This window comes from Hypanus sabinus, chromosome 21 (genome assembly GCF_030144855.1).
Source record: "Hypanus sabinus isolate sHypSab1 chromosome 21, sHypSab1.hap1, whole genome shotgun sequence".
NCBI classification, from domain to species: domain Eukaryota; kingdom Metazoa; phylum Chordata; class Chondrichthyes; order Myliobatiformes; family Dasyatidae; genus Hypanus; species Hypanus sabinus.
In genome coordinates this window covers 41,710,734-41,729,990 of record NC_082726.1, presented here as the reverse complement: position 1 = coordinate 41,729,990, position 19,257 = coordinate 41,710,734, and the positions used below count along the sequence as shown (strand labels likewise).

The following is a 19,257-nucleotide window of genomic DNA, read 5'->3' as shown; positions in this document are numbered from 1 at the left end:
CCTCTCTGGTGAGTGGGACTGCCGTCTGTGCAGGCGTCTCTCTGGTGAGTGGGACTGCGGTCTGTGCAGGCGACTCTCTGGTGATTGGTCTGCGGTCTCTGCAGGCGCCTCTCTGGTGAGTGGGACTGCAGTCTGTGCAGGCGTCTCTCTCGTGAGTGGGACTGCAGTCTCTGCAGGCGTCTCTCTGGTGAGTGGGACTGCAGTCTGTGCAGGCGCCTCTCTGGTGATTGGGACTGCAGTCTGTGCAGGCGTCTCTCTGGTGAGTGGGACTGCAGTCTCTGCAGGCATCTCTCTGGTGAGTGGGACTGCAGTCTGTGCAGGCGTCTCTCTGGTGAGTGGGACTGCGGACAGTGCAGGCGTCTCTCTGGTGAGTGGGACTGCAGTCTGTGCAGGCGCCTCTCTGGTGAGTGGGACTGCAGTCTCTGCAGGCGTCTCTCTGGTGAGTGGGACTGCGGTCTGTGCAGGCGCCTCTCTGGTGAGTGGGACTGCAGTCTGTGCAGGCGTCTCTCTGGTGAGTGGGACTGCGGTCTGTGCAGGCATCTCTCTGGTGAGTGGGACTGCAGTCTGTGCAGGCGTCTCTCTGGTGAGTGGGACTGCGGTCTGTGCAGGCGTCTCTCTCGTGAGTGGGACTGCGGTCTGTGCAGGCGTCTCTCTGGTGAGTGGGACTGCAGTCTGTGCAGGCATCTCTCTGGTGAGTGGGACTGCGGTCTGTGCAGGCGTCTCTCTGGTGAGTGGGACTGCAGTCTGTGCAGGCTTCTATCTGGTGAGTGGGACTGCAGACTGTGTAGGCGTCTCTCTGGTGAGTGGGACTGCAGTCTGTGCAGGCGTCTCTCTGGTGAGTGGGACTGCGGTCTGTGCAGGCGTCTCTCTGGTGAGTGGGACTGCAGTCTCTGCAGGCGTCTCTCTGGTGAGTGGGACTGCAGTCTCTGCAGGCGTCTCTCTGGTGAGTGGGACTGCAGTCTCTGCAGGCGTCTCTCTGGTGAGTGGGACTGCAGTCTCTGCAGGCGTCTCTCTGGTGAGTGGGACTGCAGTCTGTGCAGGCGTCTCTCTGGTGAGTGGGACTGCGGTCTGTGCAGGCGTCTCTCTGGTGAGTGGGACTGCAGTCTGTGCAGGCGTCTCTCTGGTGAGTGGGACTGCAGTCTCTGCAGGCGTCTCTCTGGTGAGTGGGACTGCAGTCTGTGCAGGCGTCTCTCTGGTGAGTGGGACTGCGGACAGTGCAGGCGTCTCTCTGGTGAGTGGGACTGCAGTCTGTGCAGGCGTCTCTCTGGTGAGTGGGACTGCAGTCTCTGCAGGCGTCTCTCTGGTGAGTGGGACTGCAGTCTCTGCAGGCGTCTCTCTGGTGAGTGGGACTGCAGTCTGTGCAGGCGTCTCTCTGGTGAGTGGGACTGCAGTCTGTGCAGGCGTCTCTCTGGTGAGTGGGACTGCAGTCTGTGCAGGCGTCTCTCTGGTGAGTGGGACTGCAGTCTCTGCAGACGTCTCTCTGGTGAGTGGGACTGCAGTCTGTGCAGGCGTCTCTCTGGTGAGTGGGACTGCGGACAGTGCAGGCGCCTCTCTGGTGAGTGGGACTGCAGTCTCTGCAGGCGTCTCTCTGGTGAGTGGGACTGCAGTCTGTGCAGGCGTCTCTCTGGTGAGTGGGACTGCGGTCTGTGCAGGCGTCTCTCTGGTGAGTGGGACTGCAGTCTGTGCAGGCGTCTCTCTGGTGAGTGGGACTGCAGTCTCTGCAGGCGTCTCTCTGATGAGTGGGACTGCAGTCTGTGCAGGCGTCTCTCTGGTGAGTGGGACTGCGGACAGTGCAGGCGCCTCTCTGGTGAGTGGGACTGCAGTCTCTGCAGGCGTCTCTCTGGTGAGTGGGACTGCAGTCTGTGCAGGCGTCTCTCTGGTGAGTGGGACTGCGGTCTGTGCAGGCGTCTCTCTGGTGAGTGGGACTGCAGTCTGTGCAGGCGTCTCTCTGGTGAGTGGGACTGCAGTCTGTGCAGGCGTCTCTCTGGTGAGTGGGACTGCAGTCTCTGCAGGCGTCTCTCTGGTGAGTGGGACTGCAGTCTGTGCAGGCGTCTCTCTGGTGAGTGGGACTGCGGACAGTGCAGGCGCCTCTCTGGTGAGTGGGACTGCAGTCTCTGCAGGCGTCTCTCTGGTGAGTGGGACTGCAGTCTGTGCAGGCGTCTCTCTGGTGAGTGGGACTGCGGTCTGTGCAGGCGTCTCTCTGGTGAGTGGGACTGCGGTCTGTGCAGGCGTCTCTCTGGTGAGTGGGACTGCAGACTGTGCAGGCGTCTCTCTGGTGAGTGGGACTGCGGTCTGTGCAGGCTTCTATCTGGTGAGTGGGACTGTGCAGGCGTCTCTCTGGTGAGTGGGACTGCAGTCTGTGCAGGCTTCTATCTGGTGAGTGGGACTGCAGACTGTGCAGGCGTCTCTCTGGTGAGTGGGACTGCAGTCTGTGCAGGCGTCTCTCTGGTGAGTGGGACTGCGGTCTGTGCAGGCGTCTCTCTGGTGAGTGGGACTGCAGTCTCTGCAGGCGTCTCTCTGGTGAGTGGGACTGCAGTCTGTGCAGGCTCCTCTCTGGTGAGTGGGACTGCGGTCTGTGCAGGCGTCTCTCTGGTGAGTGGGACTGCAGTCTGTGCAGGCTCCTCTCTGGTGAGTGGGACTGCGGTCTGTGCAGGCGTCTCTCTGGTGAGTGGGACTGCAGTCTGTGCAGGCTCCTCACTGGTGAGTGGGACTGCAGTCTGTGCAGGCGTCTCTCTGGTGAGTGGGACTGCAGTCTGTGCAGGCGTCTCTCTGGTGAGTGGGACTGCAGTCTGTGCAGGCGTCTCTCTGGTGAGTGGGACTGCAGTCTCTGCAGGCGTCTCTCTGGTGAGTGGGACTGCAGTCTCTGCAGGCGTCTCTCTGGTGAGTGGGACTGCAGTCTGTGCAGGCGTCTCTCTGGTGAGTGGGACTGCGGTCTGTGCAGGCGTCTCTCTGGTGAGTGGGACTGCGGTCTGTGCAGGCGTCTCTCTGGTGAGTGGGACTGCAGTCTCTGCAGGCGTCTCTCTGGTGAGTGGGACTGCAGTCTGTGCAGGCATCTCTCTGGTGAGTGGGACTGCGGTCTGTGCAGGCGTCTCTCTGGTGAGTGGGACTGCGGTCTGTGCAGGCGTCTCTCTGGTGAGTGGGACTGCGGTCTGTGCAGGCGTCTCTCTGGTGAGTGGGACTGCAGTCTGTGCAGGCTCCTCACTGGTGAGTGGGACTGCAGTCTGTGCAGGCGTCTCTCTGGTGAGTGGGACTGCAGTCTGTGCAGGCTCCTCTCTGGTGAGTGGGACTGCAGTCTGTGCAGGCTCCTCTCTGGTGAGTGGGACTGCAGTCTGTGCAGGCGTCTCTCTGGTGAGTGGGACTGCAGTCTTTGCAGGCGTCTCTCTGGTGAGTGGGACTGCAGTCTGTGCAGGCATCTCTCTGGTGAGTGGGACTGCGGTCTGTGCAGGCGTCTCTCTGGTGAGTGGGACTGCGGTCTGTGCAGGCGTCTCTCTGGTGAGTGGGACTGCAGTCTGTGCAGGCGTCTCTCTGGTGAGTGGGACTGCAGTCTGTGCAGGCATCTCTCTGGTGAGTGGGACTGCGGTCTGTGCAGGCGTCTCTCTGGTGAGTGGGACTGCGGTCTGTGCAGGCGTCTCTCTGGTGAGTGGGACTGCGGTCTGTGCAGGCGTCTCTCTGGTGAGTGGGACTGCAGTCTGTGCAGGCTCCTCTCTGGTGAGTGGGACTGCGGTCTGTGCAGGCGTCTCTCTGGTGAGTGGGACTGCGGTCTGTGCAGGCGTCTCTCTGGTGAGTGGGACTGCGGTCTGTGCAGGTTCCTCTCTGGTGAGTGGGACTGCGGTCTGTGCAGGCGTCTCTCTGGTGAGTGGGACTGCAGTCTGTGCAGGCTCCTCTCTGGTGAGTGGGACTGCGGTCTGTGCAGGCGTCTCTCTGGTGAGTGGGACTGCAGTCTGTGCAGGCTCCTCTCTGGTGAGTGGGACTGCAGTCTGTGCAGGCGTCTCTCTGGTGAGTGGGACTGCGGTCTGTGCAGGCGACTCTCTGTTGAGTGGGACTGCGGTCTGTGCAGGCTCCTCTCTGGTGAGTGGGACTGCGGTCTGTGCAGGCGTCTCTCTGGTGAGTGGGACTGCGGTCTGTGCAAGCGTCTCTCTGGTGAGTGGGACTGCGGTCTGTGCAGGCTCCTCTCTGGTGAGTGGGACTGCGGTCTGTGCAGGCGTCTCTCTGGTGAGTGGGACTGCAGTCTGTGCAGGCTCCTCTCTGGTGAGTGGGACTGCAGTCTGTGCAGGCGTCTCTCTGGTGAGTGGGACTGCGGTCTGTGCAGGCATCTCTCTGGTGAGTGGGACTGCAGTCTGTGCAGGCGTCTCTGGTGAGTGGGACTGCAGTCTGTGCAGGCGTCTCTCTGGTGAGTGGGACTGCGGTCTGTGCAGGCGTGTCTCTGGTGAGTGGGACTGCAGTCTGTGCAGGCGTCTCTCTGGTGAGTGGGACTGCGGTCTGTGCAGGCGCCTCTCTCGTGAGTGGGACTGCGGTCTGTGCAGGCGCCTCTCTCGTGAGTGGGACTGCACTCTCTGCAGGCGTCTCTCTGGTGAGTGGGACTGCAGTCTGTGCAGGCGTCTCTCTGGTGAGTGGGACTGCGGTCTGTGCAGGCTCCTCTCTGGTGAGTGGGACTGCAGTCTGTGCAGGCGTCTCTCTGGTGAGTGGGACTGCGGTCTGTGCAGGCGTCTCTCTGGTGAGTGGGACTGCGGTCTGTGCAGGCTCCTCTCTGGTGAGTGGGACTGCAGTCTGTGCAGTCGTCTCTCTGGTGAGTGGGACTGCGGTCTGTGCAGGCATCTCTCTGGTGAGTGGGACTGCAGTCTGTGCAGGCGTCTCTCTGGTGAGTGGGACTGCAGTCTGTGCAGGTTCCCTTCTGGTGAGTGGGACTGCAGTCTGTGCAGGCTCCTCTCTGGTGAGTGGGACTGCGGTCTGTGCAGGCGTCTCTCTGGTGAGTGGGACTGCGTTCTGTGCAGGCTCCTCTCTGGTGAGTGGGACTGCGGTCTGTGCAGGCGTCTCTCTGGTGAGTGGGACTGCAGTCTGTGCAGGCTCCTCTCTGGTGAGTGGGACTGCGGTCTGTGCAGGCGTCTCTCTGGTGAGTGGGACTGCGGTCTGTGCAGGCGTCTCTCTGGTGAGTGGGACTGCGGTCTGTGCAGGTTCCTCTCTGGTGAGTGGGACTGCGGTCTGTGCAGGCGCCTCTCTGATGAGTGGGACTGCAGTCTGTGCAGGCTCCTCTCTGGTGAGTGGGACTGCGGTCTGTGCAGGCGTCTCTCTGGTGAGTGGGACTGCAGTCTGTGCAGGCGTCTCTCTGGTGAGTGGGACTGCGGTCTGTGCAGGCGTCTCTCTGGTGAGTGGGACTGCGGTCTGTGCAGGTTCCTCTCTGGTGAGTGGGACTGCGGTCTGTGCAGGCGTCTCTCTGATGAGTGGGACTGCAGTCTGTGCAGGCGTCTCTCTGGTGAGTGGGACTGCAGTCTGTGCAGGCGTCTCTCTGGTGAGTGGGACTGCGGTCTGTGCAGGTTCCTCTCTGGTGAGTGGGACTGCGGTCTGTGCAGGCGTCTCTCTGATGAGTGGGACTGCAGTCTGTGCAGGCTCCTCTCTGGTGAGTGGGACTGCGGTCTGTGCAGGCGTCTCTCTGGTGAGTGGGACTGCGGTCTGTGCAGGCTCCTCTCTGGTGAGTGGGACTGCAGTCTGTGCAGGCGTCTCTCTGGTGAGTGGGACTGCGGTCTGTGCAGGCGTCTCTCTGGTGAGTGGGACTGCGGTCTGTGCAGGCTCCTCTCTGGTGAGTGGGACTGCGGTCTGTGCAGGCTCCTCTCTGGTGAGTGGGACTGCAGTCTGTGCAGGCGTCTCTCTGGTGAGTGGGACTGCGGTCTGTGCAGGCGTCTCTCTGGTGAGTGGGACTGCGGTCTGTGCAGGCTCCTCTCTGGTGAGTGGGACTGCGGTCTGTGCAGGCGTCTCTCTGGTGAGTGGGACTGCGGTCTGTGCAGGCGTCTCTCTGGTGAGTGGGACTGCGGTCTGTGCAGGTTCCTCTCTGGTTAGTGGGACTGCGGTCTGTGCAGGCGCCTCTCTGATGAGTGGGACTGCAGTCTGTGCAGGCTCCTCTCTGGTGAGTGGGACTGCGGTCTGTGCAGGCGTCTCTCTGGTGAGTGGGACTGCAGTCTGTGCAGGCGTCTCTCTGGTGAGTGGGACTGCGGTCTGTGCAGGCGTCTCTCTGGTGAGTGGGACTGCGGTCTGTGCAGGTTCCTCTCTGGTGAGTGGGACTGCAGTCTGTGCAGGCGTCTCTCTGATGAGTGGGACTGCAGTCTGTGCAGGCATCTCTCTGGTGAGTGGGACTGCGGTCTGTGCAGGCGTCTCTCTGGTGAGTGGGACTGCGGTCTGTGCAGGCGTCTCTCTGATGAGTGGGACTGCAGTCTGTGCAGGCGTCTCTCTGGTGAGTGGGACTGCGGTCTGTGCAGGCGTCTCTCTGGTGAGTGGGACTGCGGTCTGTGCAGGTTCCTCTCTGGTGAGTGGGACTGCGGTCTGTGCAGGCGTCTCTCTGATGAGTGGGACTGCAGTCTGTGCAGGCTCCTCTCTGATGAGTGGGACTGCAGTCTGTGCAGGCGTCTCTCTGGTGAGTGGGACTGCGGTCTGTGCAGGCGTCTCTCTGATGAGTGGGACTGCAGTCTGTGCAGGCTCCTCTCTGGTGAGTGGGACTGCAGTCTGTGCAGGCTCCTCTCTGGTGAGTGGGACTGCGGTCTGTGCAGGCGTCTCTCTGGTGAGTGGGACTGCAGTCTGTGCAGGCGTCTCTCTGGTGAGTGGGACTGTGGTCTGTGCAGGCGTCTCTCTGGTGAGTGGGACTGCGGTCTGTGCAGGCTCCTCTCTGGTGAGTGGGACTGCGGTCTGTGCAGGCGTCTCTCTGGTGAGTGGGACTGCGGTCTGTGCAGGCGTCTCTCTGGTGAGTGGGACTGCAGTCTGTGCAGGCTCCTCTCTGGTGAGTGGGACTGCGGTCTGTGCAGGCGTCTCTCTGGTGAGTGGGACTGCAGTCTGTGCAGGCGTCTCTCTGGTGAGTGGGACTGCGGACAGTGCAGGCGCCTCTCTGGTGAGTGGGACTGCAGTCTCTGCAGGCGTCTCTCTGGTGAGTGGGACTGCAGTCTGTGCAGGCTCCTCTCTGGTGAGTGGGACTGCGGTCTGTGCAGGCGTCTCTCTGGTGAGTGGGACTGCGGTCTGTGCAGGTTCCTCTCTGGTGAGTGGGACTGCAGTCTGTGCAGGCTCCTCTCTGGTGAGTGGGACTGCGGTCTGTGCAGGCGTCTCTCTGGTGAGTGGGACTGCGGTCTGTGCAGGCATCTCTCTGGTGAGTGGGACTGCAGTCTGTGCAGGCGTCTCTCTGGTGAGTGGGACTGCGGTCTGTGCAGGCGTCTCTCTGGTGAGTGGGACTGCAGTCTGTGCAGGCGTCTCTCTGGTGAGTGGGACTGCGGTCTGTGCAGGCGCCTCTCTCGTGAGTGGGACTGCACTCTCTGCAGGCGTCTCTCTGGTGAGTGGGACTGCAGTCTGTGCAGGCGTCTCTCTGGTGAGTGGGACTGCGGTCTGTGCAGGCTCCTCTCTGGTGAGTGGGACTGCAGTCTGTGCAGGCGTCTCTCTGGTGATTGGGACTGCGGTCTGTGCAGGCGTCTCTCTGGTGAGTGGGACTGCGGTCTGTGCAGGCTCCTCTCTGGTGAGTGGGACTGCAGTCTCTGCAGGTGTCTCTCTGGTGAGTGGGACTGCAGTCTGTGCAGGCGTCTCTCTGGTGAGTGGGACTGCAGTCTGTGCAGGCGTCTCTCTGGTGAGTGGGACTGCGGACAGTGCAGGCGCCTCTCTGGTGAGTGGGACTGTGGTCTGTGCAGGCGTCTCTCTGGTGAGTGGGACTGCAGTCTGTGCAGGCGTCTCTCTGGTGAGTGGGACTGCAGTCTGTGCAGGCGTCTCTCTGGTGAGTGGGACTGCGGACAGTGCAGGCGCCTCTCTGGTGAGTGGGACTGCAGTCTCTGCAGGCGTCTCTCTGGTGAGTGGGACTGCAGTCTGTGCAGGCTCCTCTCTGGTGAGTGGGACTGCGGTCTGTGCAGGCGTCTCTCTGGTGAGTGGGACTGCGGTCTGTGCAGGTTCCTCTCTGGTGAGTGGGACTGCAGTCTGTGCAGGCTCCTCTCTGGTGAGTGGGACTGCGGTCTGTGCAGGCGTCTCTCTGGTGAGTGGGACTGCGGTCTGTGCAGGCATCTCTCTGGTGAGTGGGACTGCAGTCTGTGCAGGCGTCTCTGGTGAGTGGGACTGCAGTCTGTGCAGGCGTCTCTCTGGTGAGTGGGACTGCGGTCTGTGCAGGCGTCTCTCTGGTGAGTGGGACTGCAGTCTGTGCAGGCGTCTCTCTGGTGAGTGGGACTGCGGTCTGTGCAGGCGCCTCTCTCGTGAGTGGGACTGCACTCTCTGCAGGCGTCTCTCTGGTGAGTGGGACTGCAGTCTGTGCAGGCGTCTCTCTGGTGAGTGGGACTGCGGTCTGTGCAGGCTCCTCTCTGGTGAGTGGGACTGCAGTCTGTGCAGGCGTCTCTCTGGTGATTGGGACTGCGGTCTGTGCAGGCGTCTCTCTGGTGAGTGGGACTGCGGTCTGTGCAGGCTCCTCTCTGGTGAGTGGGACTGCAGTCTGTGCAGGCGTCTCTCTGGTGAGTGGGACTGCAGTCTGTGCAGGCGTCTCTCTGGTGAGTGGGACTGCGGTCTGTGCAGGCTCCTCTCTGGTGAGTGGGACTGCAGTCTCTGCAGGTGTCTCTCTGGTGAGTGGGACTGCCGTCTGTGCAGGCTCCTCTCTGGTGAGTGGGACTGCACTCTCTGCAGGCGTCTCTCTGGTGAGTGGGACTGCGGTCTGTGCAGGCTCCTCTCTGGTGAGTGGGACTGCAGTCTCTGCAGGCGTCTCTCTGGTGAGTGGGACTGCCGTCTGTGCAGGCTCCTCTCTGGTGAGTGGGACTGCAGTCTTTGCAGGCGTCTCTCTTGTGAGTGGGACTGCAGTCTGTGCAGGCGTCTCTCTGGTGAGTGGGACTGCAGTTAAAGCTGCAGTGCACCTTTGGATTCCAAGTTTCGACTCCCAAGGTTTCGACTGGGCGAGATTTTCACTGTGCAGGCCACAGAACTTACTCAGAAGAAGTTATCACCCTGACACAGTGATGTCACAAAACCAACCTCTCCCTCGATGTCTCAAAAACAAAGGAGCTGGTTCTGGACTGCAGGAGGAATGGAGGCAGGATAACCCCTACTGACATCAATGGATCTGGGGTTGAGAGGGTGAACCGTTTTAAGTTCCTTGGCATACACATCACCTAGGAACTCACGTGGTCTGAAATGTACCGGCTGTGTGGTGAAAAAAGGACAACAGCACCTGTTTCACCTCAGACAGTTGAAAAAGTTCGACATGAGTCCCCAAATCCTTAGGACTTTGTGCAGGGGCCCAACTGAGAGCATCCTGACTGTCTGCATCACTGCCTGGTATGGGAACTGCATTTCCCTCAATCGATGGACTTTGCAGAGGGTGGTGCAGGCAGCCCAGTGCATCTGTGTATGTGGACTTTCCACCGGTCTGGGCATTTAAAAAGGGCCCGAAGAATCACTGGTGACCCAAGTCACCACAACTGCAAACAGTTCCTGCTGCTACCATCTGGGAAACAGCACCACAGCATAAAGCCCAGGACCAACAGGCTCAGGGACAGACTGATTAACTCACGCTGATACAATTGTACTTCTATGTTATATTGACTATTCTGATGTGCATACTATTTATTAAAAATTACTATAAATTGCACGTTGAACATTCAGACAGAAACGTAACATAAAGATTTTAATCCTTGTATGTGAAGGACGTAATAAGTCAATTAAATTAAATTAAATTCAATTTATTTATTATGACATGAGAGGAATTAACCTGTTGATAGTGACATAATAAACAAGAGAAAATCCGCATTTGCTGGAAATCCGAGCAACATTCACAAAATGCCTGAGGAACTCAGCAGGCCAGGCAGCATCTATGGAAAAGTGTAAACAGTCGACGCTTCTGCCAAGACCCTTCATCGGGACTCATGAAGAATCTCGGACTGAAACGGCAACTGCTTATTCTTTTCCTTAGATGCTGCCTGGCCTGCCGAGTTCCTCCAGCATTTTGATGGTGACATAATAAATGGCATTCGCTATACTGAGTATATAAACTGAGTTGACATCTCCATTCATCGAATGTCTTTTAACATTCGCAATGATTAAATTTCTATGCAGTTCTATGGATTGTATCAACACTTGGGAGGGAGGTTAAGTTACACAATGCATGCTACCCCCAATAGACACTTGAAATTGTAAACTAAAATTACTGAATCGGCACTGTCATATTGGATTATTCTTTTCAATGAAGTGATGGGCCTCCTGCTCTGAATCAGCGAGCTCTCCCCTGGTTGTATCTGAGCTGCTCCCTTTCACTTCACAGCTATCAGGTGGTCAAGATAGATATTAGACCATAAGACATTGGAGCAAAAATAGGCCATTTAGCCCCTCAAATCTGCTCCATAATTCCATTATAGTTGATTTATTTTCCCTCTCAACTCCATTCACCAGCCTTTTCCCTGTAACCTTTATCGCCCTTAATAATCAAGATACTATCAACATCTGCTTTAAAAATTCTCAGAGAAACAGCATCCATTATTAAGGACCTCCAGCACCCAGGGCATTCCCTTTTCTCATTGTTACCATCAGGTAGGAGGTACAGAAGCCTGAAGGAACACACCCAGCGATTCAGGAACAGCTTCTTCACCTCTGCCATCCGATTCCTAAATGGACATTGAAGCTTTGAACGCTACGTGTATTTCTAACAGTATTTCTGTTTTTGCACATTTTTTAAAAATCTATTCAATATACCTAATTGATTTACTTGTTTATTTATTATTATGTTTTATTTTAATTATTATTATTATTATTTTCCCCTCTCTGCTAGATTATGTATTGCATTGAACTGCTGCTACTAAGTTAACAAGTTTCACATCACATGCCGGTGATAATAAGCCTGATTCTGATTCAGATTCTGAATGATCTTCTGGCAATGGATTCTACAGATTCACAACCCTCTGGGTGAATAAATTCTTGCTCATCTCTGTTCTAAAGGGACGTCCTCCTATTCTGAGGCTGTGCCCTCTGGTCCTAGACTCCCCCACAAAAGGAAACATCCTCTCTATGTCCACTCTATTAAAGTCTTTCAGTACCCAATAGGTTTCAATAAGATACCTTCCCATTTTTCTAAACTCCAGTGAGCACAGGTTCAGAGCTATCAAACGCTCCTCATACATGAACCCTTCCATCCACGATAAGCTCTTTCCTCATGGAATCTGAATGGCACTTGGAGGAATGGGCTATGGAGGAAAAGCAAGTGGTTCACTCTGAGAAGGAAAAGACTGACTCCTTTTCGCATTCTCCATTTCTAATGAAGCTCTCAAGGGGTCAGGTGGGCAAAGGCCAAATCTGCCAAGAACCAAGTCACTTCCAACACCATGTCCTGTGCCATATGCTCTGACAACATCCTGTGTCATACCTGCTTGAGTTCATCAGTATTCTCCCACATATCCATGTTCTGCTCTTGTTTGATTTAATTCTGCTCCTGACAGAGACCAACTGGTTTCCAGGTGATATCTCTATTTTTGTAGAACGTCTGTTTGGGGCAACAGCAGACAGATGCTGCTGAGTTCCTCCAGCAGATTGTTTGTTGCTCCAGATTCGAACATCTGCAACCTACTTTGTTGATATCTGTTCGGGGGTCTCATCTCCCTGCTCTTGGATGACACAGACATCTCTGAGAGAGCAAGTAACAGAGTTCTGATGCAGTGGCTTCCATAGATACACGAAGACCTCCCACAATCGCAGGGGAAAGTGCAGGGACAGGGTGTTGTGGGTGGGGAGGGATGAGTGGGCCAGGTTCAGGGATGTATGCAAAGCCTCCTTGATAAACCACAACATCCTCACAGACTGGAAATCTCTGACCCATGACTATTCAAAGTGCAAGATAATCTCAGGCCCACGTATCAGGAGCACACAGCAGCTGTGGATAAACAGAGGAAGGTACGGACACACACCATCTGGTTAGCTACCATCTGCAAAGAATCCGTGGCTCCAAAACAGGTTTCAATGGTCTTCTCAGAATCCCCACAGCTGGAGAGGAAGCAATTCATCATCCAGTACCAGGAGAATGCCTAAGATTAGGAAGGATCCCAAAGGACTGTTCAAAGCGCAAAAGACTTCTCTCATTTCCCGAGGCAACAGCCTTCCCTCAAGCAACACCAGCAATAACTTAACCGGCCACAAATTTCATTGATGTTTCTCAAATGTCACTGTGGACTGGATTACTGTTATACTTCCCCACATATCAACCATTACTGCACTTCAGAGAAATTCATTGTGTTATAATTGTATCGAGAACTGCAAAGACAAATGTCAAGGTAGATCAATCTAACCTGGTCTTCTTTGCAATGTTATCTCAAAAGGGAGATTGCAGATTTATTTTCTTGGTTCACAATGTTACAAGCCCCATTACTGTCCTCCCTGTATAACACTGTCTATATCTTGACAACCATTTAAAATCTATTACTATTGTCTAAATGCTCATAAAAATGGTTGGTCTATTTTGCTGTTCTAACCTCTGCTCTTAATATGCTGGTTGTAGTGTTGGTGAGAACGCCATCACCTGCGTTAACAACGTGGGGAAAATCACTTCTTGTTGAGGATTGGTAACAAAGGTGTCCAGTCTGATCCCCTGAATTCAACTGGAAATGGTTTCATACTCAAGACAAGCACATAAGGTAGGTGATGCACCATCAATAACTCTCGGAGATGTGAGGCGAGATAAAGGCTTTTATTGGCTGGAAGAAAGAACAAACAGCAATTGACCTCCACACTGCATCCTGGAGACTGAGGGCAGGGCTCAGGCTCCAATCGCCTTTATACCGGGGTCTGTGGGAGGAGCCACGGTCAGTGGGAGGAGCCACAGGAGCAGTCAGCAGGGGGGGGGGGGGGCGTGTCCGGACAGGTATATGTAGTTCACCACATTCACCCCCCCCCCTTTGTTTTAAAAGAGAGTCCCCATGGGGCGAAGTTTCTTACAAGTATATTTACAGGTTAAGTCTATCAGGTGGTCGAATCTGTCGCTGCGATCTACGTAGCACCGGCTGTGATTACACAGGTGCCGGTGGTGATTGCACCAGAGACGGTGGTTGTGCTGGTTCCGGCCTAACTGGAGGTGTCAGCCCATTAGGCGTCAGTGATCCCTCATGCATGTGCGAGGCGCCTGGTATATGCGTGTGCGAGACGCCCGGTATAGCAGTCAGCGGGGGCGGGGGGGGGCGTGTCCAAACAGGTATATGTAGTTCACCACAGTAGGTCACCATGGAGTAAGCAGTGGAAAATGGGATTTAGTGTAGATTGGCTATTGATAGTATTGTCATGGTGGGCTGAAGGGACTGTTTCCATGGCATATGGCTCTATGATTCTTTAACTTAGGCACTAAAATAATTTCATGTGCAATGGGCATGGGCATCACATACCACAACTTCTGCTCTGGCATTACTCACAGACAACCTGGTTTTACAATGTTTTATAAAGATTAGTTTTATTTGTTATATGTACATCAAAACATACGGTGAAATGTGTCATTTTCACATCAAATCAAATCAGCGAGGATTGTGCTGGGCAGCCCACAAGTATTGTCACGCTTCTTATTTCAATATAGCATGCCCACAGCTTGCTAACCAGAACCTGTACCTCTTCAGAGTGTGGGTGGAAACTGGAGCACCCAGAGGATAACTACTCAGTCGTGAGGAGAACGTACAAGCTGCTTACAAACAGGGGTGGGAATTGAACCCTATTCAGTAATCGCTGGTGCTGTAAAGTGATGCCCTAACTGTGACCTTACTGTGCAGCCCAGACACTCTTGTGTCTCCAGGTTTTACAGACTGTGGTTCCACTAAAAAGATTATATGTCAAGGGTTAGGGCTCAGATAGCATTCATTGTCTTCACTGCGATCTGTGACCTCAACTACAACCTCACACGTCCTTGGAAGTCAGGGCCACCTTCAGCTTCCGGGGCTCACGGTTACTTCTAGACAAGCAATTGCTCCTGACCCCTTTGCCATGCTTCACAGTGTTGGGTTGGGTAAGTCATCTGATTCCACAGTCCAAGCAGTGAAAGTTTCAGCAACATGCACAAAATGGTGGAGGAACTCAGCAGCTCAGGCAACATTAAGGGAATGAATAAGCAGTCGGTATTTTGAGCCAAGACCCTTCTTCAGGACTGGAAAGAAAGATACCACAATAAAAAGGTGTTGAAAGTGTAAGGAAGCTAGCTAAAAGGTGATGGGGAAAGCCAGATTGGTGGGAAAGTTAAAGGGCTAGAGAAAAAGGAAGCTGATAGGAGAGGAGAGTGGACCACTGGAGAAAGGGAAGGAGAAGGGGACTCAGGGGGAAGTGATAGGCAGGTGAGAAGAGGTAAAAGACCAGAGTAGGAAATGGAGGAAGAGGGGAAGGGTAGGGGAATTTTTTTTTTACCAGATGGAGAAATCGAATTTCATGCCACAAGTTTGGAGGCCACTTTGACAGAATATAAGGTGTTGTTCCTCCACGCTGAGTGGCTTCAGCTGCTTTTCCTTCAGCCACAGGTGCAAACAAAGTGGGCACCATTATTTGCCTGGTTTCCCCAAATGGAAGTTGTTCAGTGTCTGCAGACTGTACTTAGGGATTCCTGCCTGGAGTATCTGGTGATGACCATGACCCCCTTTCACAAAGAATCTGCCGGCATTGATCACCGCTCTCTCTCAGCCTGTATAAGTTATTTGACTCTGTCACTGCAAACAGTCTCCTGTAACCCACTTACACTCGCCATCCAAATCACTGCATCACCAATTCATTCTGCGGCAGAATTCCGCTAAGCGTGAAAAGCATGGCATGTCCCTTTAAGAGCAGATTGCAAGCCTCACAACAGTTGTGCTTCAGAAATTGTGCCAACCTAAGGTATTCGTTTTTATACAACTTTCACAAACAGTAAATACAAAGAAAGTGCTGCAGATCAAAGTCAAACACAAGAGATTCTGCAGATGCTAGAAATCTTGAGCAACACACATAAAGTGCTGGAGGGACTTTGCAAGTCAGGCAGCATCTGTGTGGAGAAATAAACGGTCAACATCTCTGGCTGAGACCCTTCATCAGAACTTCCCCCAGCTCAGTGCTAGGCAACTACCGCCTGACCGATACAATCCTGCTGCAATTAAAAGAGGAAATGTTGGAAATATTCAGTGGGTCAGGCAGCATTTGTGCAAAGGGAAACAGCAATAATGTTTCCAGTCAAAGACCCTTCATCGAACTGGGAAAAGGAAAAACACACTAGTTTTTTAAGTGCAGCAAAAGTAAGGAAGGGATCTCTTTTTGAGGCATCTCCTTTTGAAGATGTTCTCAATGCTGGGGAAGCTAATGCCCACTGTGGCACTGATTGAGTTTATGATCCTCTTCAGCTTTTTCTGATCCTGTGCACTGTCTCCCAGTACCAGACGGAGCTAGATGAAAGGCCAGTTAGAGTCACAGAGAGATACGGCAGTGAAACAGGTCCTTCAGCCCATCAACAGCCCACTTACACTAATCCACCTACATTAAATGCGTTTTTAATCTCCCACTTTTCATCAACTCCCGTCAGGTTCTACCACCATCTGTACAGTTGCAGCCACTAACAGTGGCTAATTAAACCAGCAACCTGCGTTTGTTTGGACTGTGGGTAGAAACTGGAGTACCTTGGGAAAGCCAAATAGTCACAGAGAGAACGCACAAATCCTACACAAGCAGCGCCTCAGGTCAGGATTGAACCCACTTCTCTAATTCTGTGGGGCATCAGTTCTACTAGTTACAACATTCTGAGTGAGGGAATACGGACAAAGGAATGGTTAAGGTACAAAATGCAGCAGATCAGTTTTTGAATGTGTCCTGAATTTTCACTTTTATTTCAGATTTTCAGCATTTGCAGTTTCTTGAGTTTCAATTATGCTCCTTTGTCCAAATGAGATTCATGGGCATGTAATGGGCTTGTTTGAATCACCACAGAATAGTGCCGAAGAGCAAAGGAAAAGCTGAACTCTCCAAAATTGCTTTTAACACAATGGTATACAGCTTAGAATCAGAGGAGTTGAGCTACGAGAATGGAAGGTTTTTTTTAAAAGTATGAGAGATGGTTTTTGCTACTAAATCCAGTTTTACTGGAATTATGGATCCATAAATCCTACATTCCATCACTAGGATGAAGGAGCCAAATTTGGCCAAGTTTAACTTACTGCCAGTCTCCCCAACCTAATATAAAGCAGAGGCACTAAAAAAAGATCCTTGATCCTGGCAATAGAGAAATCTATAGGTTACTGAATGGACTCTCTATCAAACAGCTCAGAGGCATAATTCATTTCCTCTCATATCTCCTTTTTCTTTCTTGACTAAACTTCTCACTTAGAGAATGGGACCTTTTACATACAGTACATTGGTGTTACATAGGGATTTAGTAAAGACAAATCAAACTGTCTGACAAACTTGATTATGTTCTTTTGAAAAGACAGCTCAATAGCAGGATAGAATAAAATTACTTGGTGGTCAAAAAGCAGAGAACAGTTACTCATCAAAATGGAGGGCTGTGTGGCTCTTTGTGCTAAGAATTCAGGACTGATCTCTGTGTTTCTGATGTACATTGATTCTGACTTGGATGCAGTCAGAAGTGAGATTAAAAAAATCGAAATGTAATAAATACAGGGTCAAGAGTGATGTGACAAAGCTTTCCTTCCATACATGTCTGTGTATAAAGAATTGTTCTTACCAATCTCCTCAGCCTGGGTAACAATCTATGACCACTTACGATTCAGTTCCCATGGCTACATAAAATCATTAATATGCTGTTTAATTTAACCTCCTTTCACATTTTCTAAAGCATATACACTTTGTGGCCACTTTATTAGGTACACCTGTACACCTGCTCATAAATGCTAATATCTGATCAGCCAATCATGTGGCAGCAACTCAACTCAATGCATAAAGGATCCAGTCATGGTTGAAAAGATTCAGTTGTTGTTCAGACACAAACATCAGAATGGGGGAGAAATATTATCTAAGTGACTTTGATCGTGGAGTGATCATTGGTGCCAGATGGGGGGGTTTGAGTATCTCAGGATCTGCTGATCATTTTGGATTTTGAACACAACAGTCTCTAGAGTTTACAGAGAATGTGAAGTCACAGAGAGAACATGCAAACTCCACACAGAGAGCATGAGACATCTGGCTCTGTGTGGCAACAGTAATAATCATTGTGCCATTTGGTAAACTAAAATATTATAATAGTGTCACAATGTGGCTAACCCACAGCTCTAATGCCATATTCAAGCTTGCCAATTTCACAACTTTTGTGGTCAATCAAGGGTGGTGATTAATCAGCATATAGGAGGTAGATTGAAAATCTGGCTGAGTGGTGCCATAGCAGCAACTTCTCACTCAACGTCAGCAAGACCAAAGAATTGATTGTAGACGTCAGAACAAGGAAAATTAAGGTCCATGAGCAAGCCCTCATCAGAGGATCAGAGGCAGAGAGGGTTAACAACTTTAAATTCCTGGGGGCTGCTATTTCAGAGGACCTGTCCTGGGCCCAGCATGTAAGTGCAATTACAAAGAAAGCACAGCAGCAACTCTACTTCCTTAGGAGTTTGCAGAGTTTGGCCCAACATCTAAAACTTTGACAAAATTCTATAGATGTGCAGTAGAGAGTATATTGACCGGCCACGTCACAGACTGGTATGGAAACACCAATGCCTTTGAATGGAAAATCCTACAAAAAGTAGTGGATTCTGCCCAGAACATCACGGATAATGCCTTCCCAACCAGTGAGCACAGCTACATGAAATGCTGATGTAGGAAAGGACCATCAATCATCAGAGATCCCACCACCCAGGACATCCTCTCTTCGTGCTGCTGCCATCATGAGAGCCTCAGGACTCACGCTAGCAGATTTAAGAACAGTTACTACCCCTCAACCATCTGGCTCTTGAATAAAAGGGGATAACTTCATTCAACTTAATTTGCCGTATCATTGTAATATTCCCTCAAATTTGCTCGTGGACAAGGACATTTTATCTCATGTTCTTGCTATTTATTGCTATTTACTTCTATTTGTATTTGCAAAGTTTGCTGTTGTTTGCACTCTGGTTGATCTTTCATTGATCCTGTTATAGTTACTATTCTATAGATTTTCTGAGTATGCCCACAAGAAAATGAATCTCAGGGTTGTGTATGGTGGCATATACAGTATGTATTTCAATAATAAAATTTACTTCGAACTTTGAAAATTATTTGAGAAACAGCAAGTAGTTTTCTGCAACCTGTGAGAACGAGGTTTTCCATTGTTTGCCTTTCGTGATGCATTCATAAATGTCATCTTTATATAAACAGAGGGATATAGACATAAAATGAGCAAATATCCGTTAGCTGAACATTAATTCTGAGATGGATGATGTGATGAATTTTGAAAGAAGAAACACGGGGAATTAAACTAAATATTGCAATGAAAAGGAACAGAAGCATGAGATGGTAACAAAGCTCAAAAAATCATTAAAAGCAGAGAGGATTTTTTTAAAGTAGAAGCAGAGAAGAAAAGCAAGAAAATTACTGAAATCTTTTATGAAACTTAGTTTAGGTTTCTGCTGAATCTAGTTTGTTACCTCAAACTTAGAGATGACTGTCAAGCTCTTGGAATGATTACTGGGATGACAAATTCAAGAAATTGAGAATTCATCCAATGTCATGAAGTGTTTTGCAAGAGCATGAAAGGGAAACCTTGTGCACTGGGAATGAGTTAGCAATCTGAGACACTATGTTGAAGATTACTGACAACAGAACCAGGAGATGAGGGGCAGCTGTGATCTGGGATACACGTGCAAAAGGAATTGCTTCAGAAATTCCCCTGCCATGAAAAGCAGCATGCACAGCAGTTAGAGCTGCCGCCTTACATTTCCAGCAAAACAGTTTTAATTCTGACCACCATTCTTGGCTGTGTGGAGTTTGCATGTCCTGTCTGTGACCCCAAGAGTTTCCAGTTTCTCCCCTCTTTTAAAAAGATGATATGTTGGTTGGTTGCCATAAATTGCTCCTGGTGTGTAGGTGAGTGATGGAATCTGGGGGAGCTGATGGGAATGTGTGCAAAATAAAATGGATTAGTATAAGTTAATGTAA

At 51.8% G+C, this 19,257-nt stretch overlaps 3 protein-coding genes across 3 annotated transcripts in view; 2 read left to right on the top strand and 1 right to left on the bottom strand.

Annotated features, from left to right (window-relative positions):
* Positions 1–19,257, bottom strand: part of LOC132378989 (glutamate receptor ionotropic, delta-1-like) — an 891,690-nt gene that overhangs the window by 760,113 nt on the left and 112,320 nt on the right. The gene's annotated exons all lie outside the window — the stretch shown is intronic.
* On the top strand, positions 4,454–5,437 carry LOC132379230 (uncharacterized; the record flags this gene model as incomplete). The annotated part of the gene is made up of 1 exon (XM_059946939.1): positions 4,454–5,437. A coding segment is annotated over one exon (984 nt), but the record flags the coding sequence as incomplete, so codon positions are not given.
* Positions 6,686–8,173, top strand: LOC132379203 (uncharacterized; the record flags this gene model as incomplete). The annotated part of the gene is made up of 2 exons (XM_059946878.1): positions 6,686–7,309; positions 7,886–8,173. Coding segments are annotated over 2 exons (912 nt in total), but the record flags the coding sequence as incomplete, so codon positions are not given.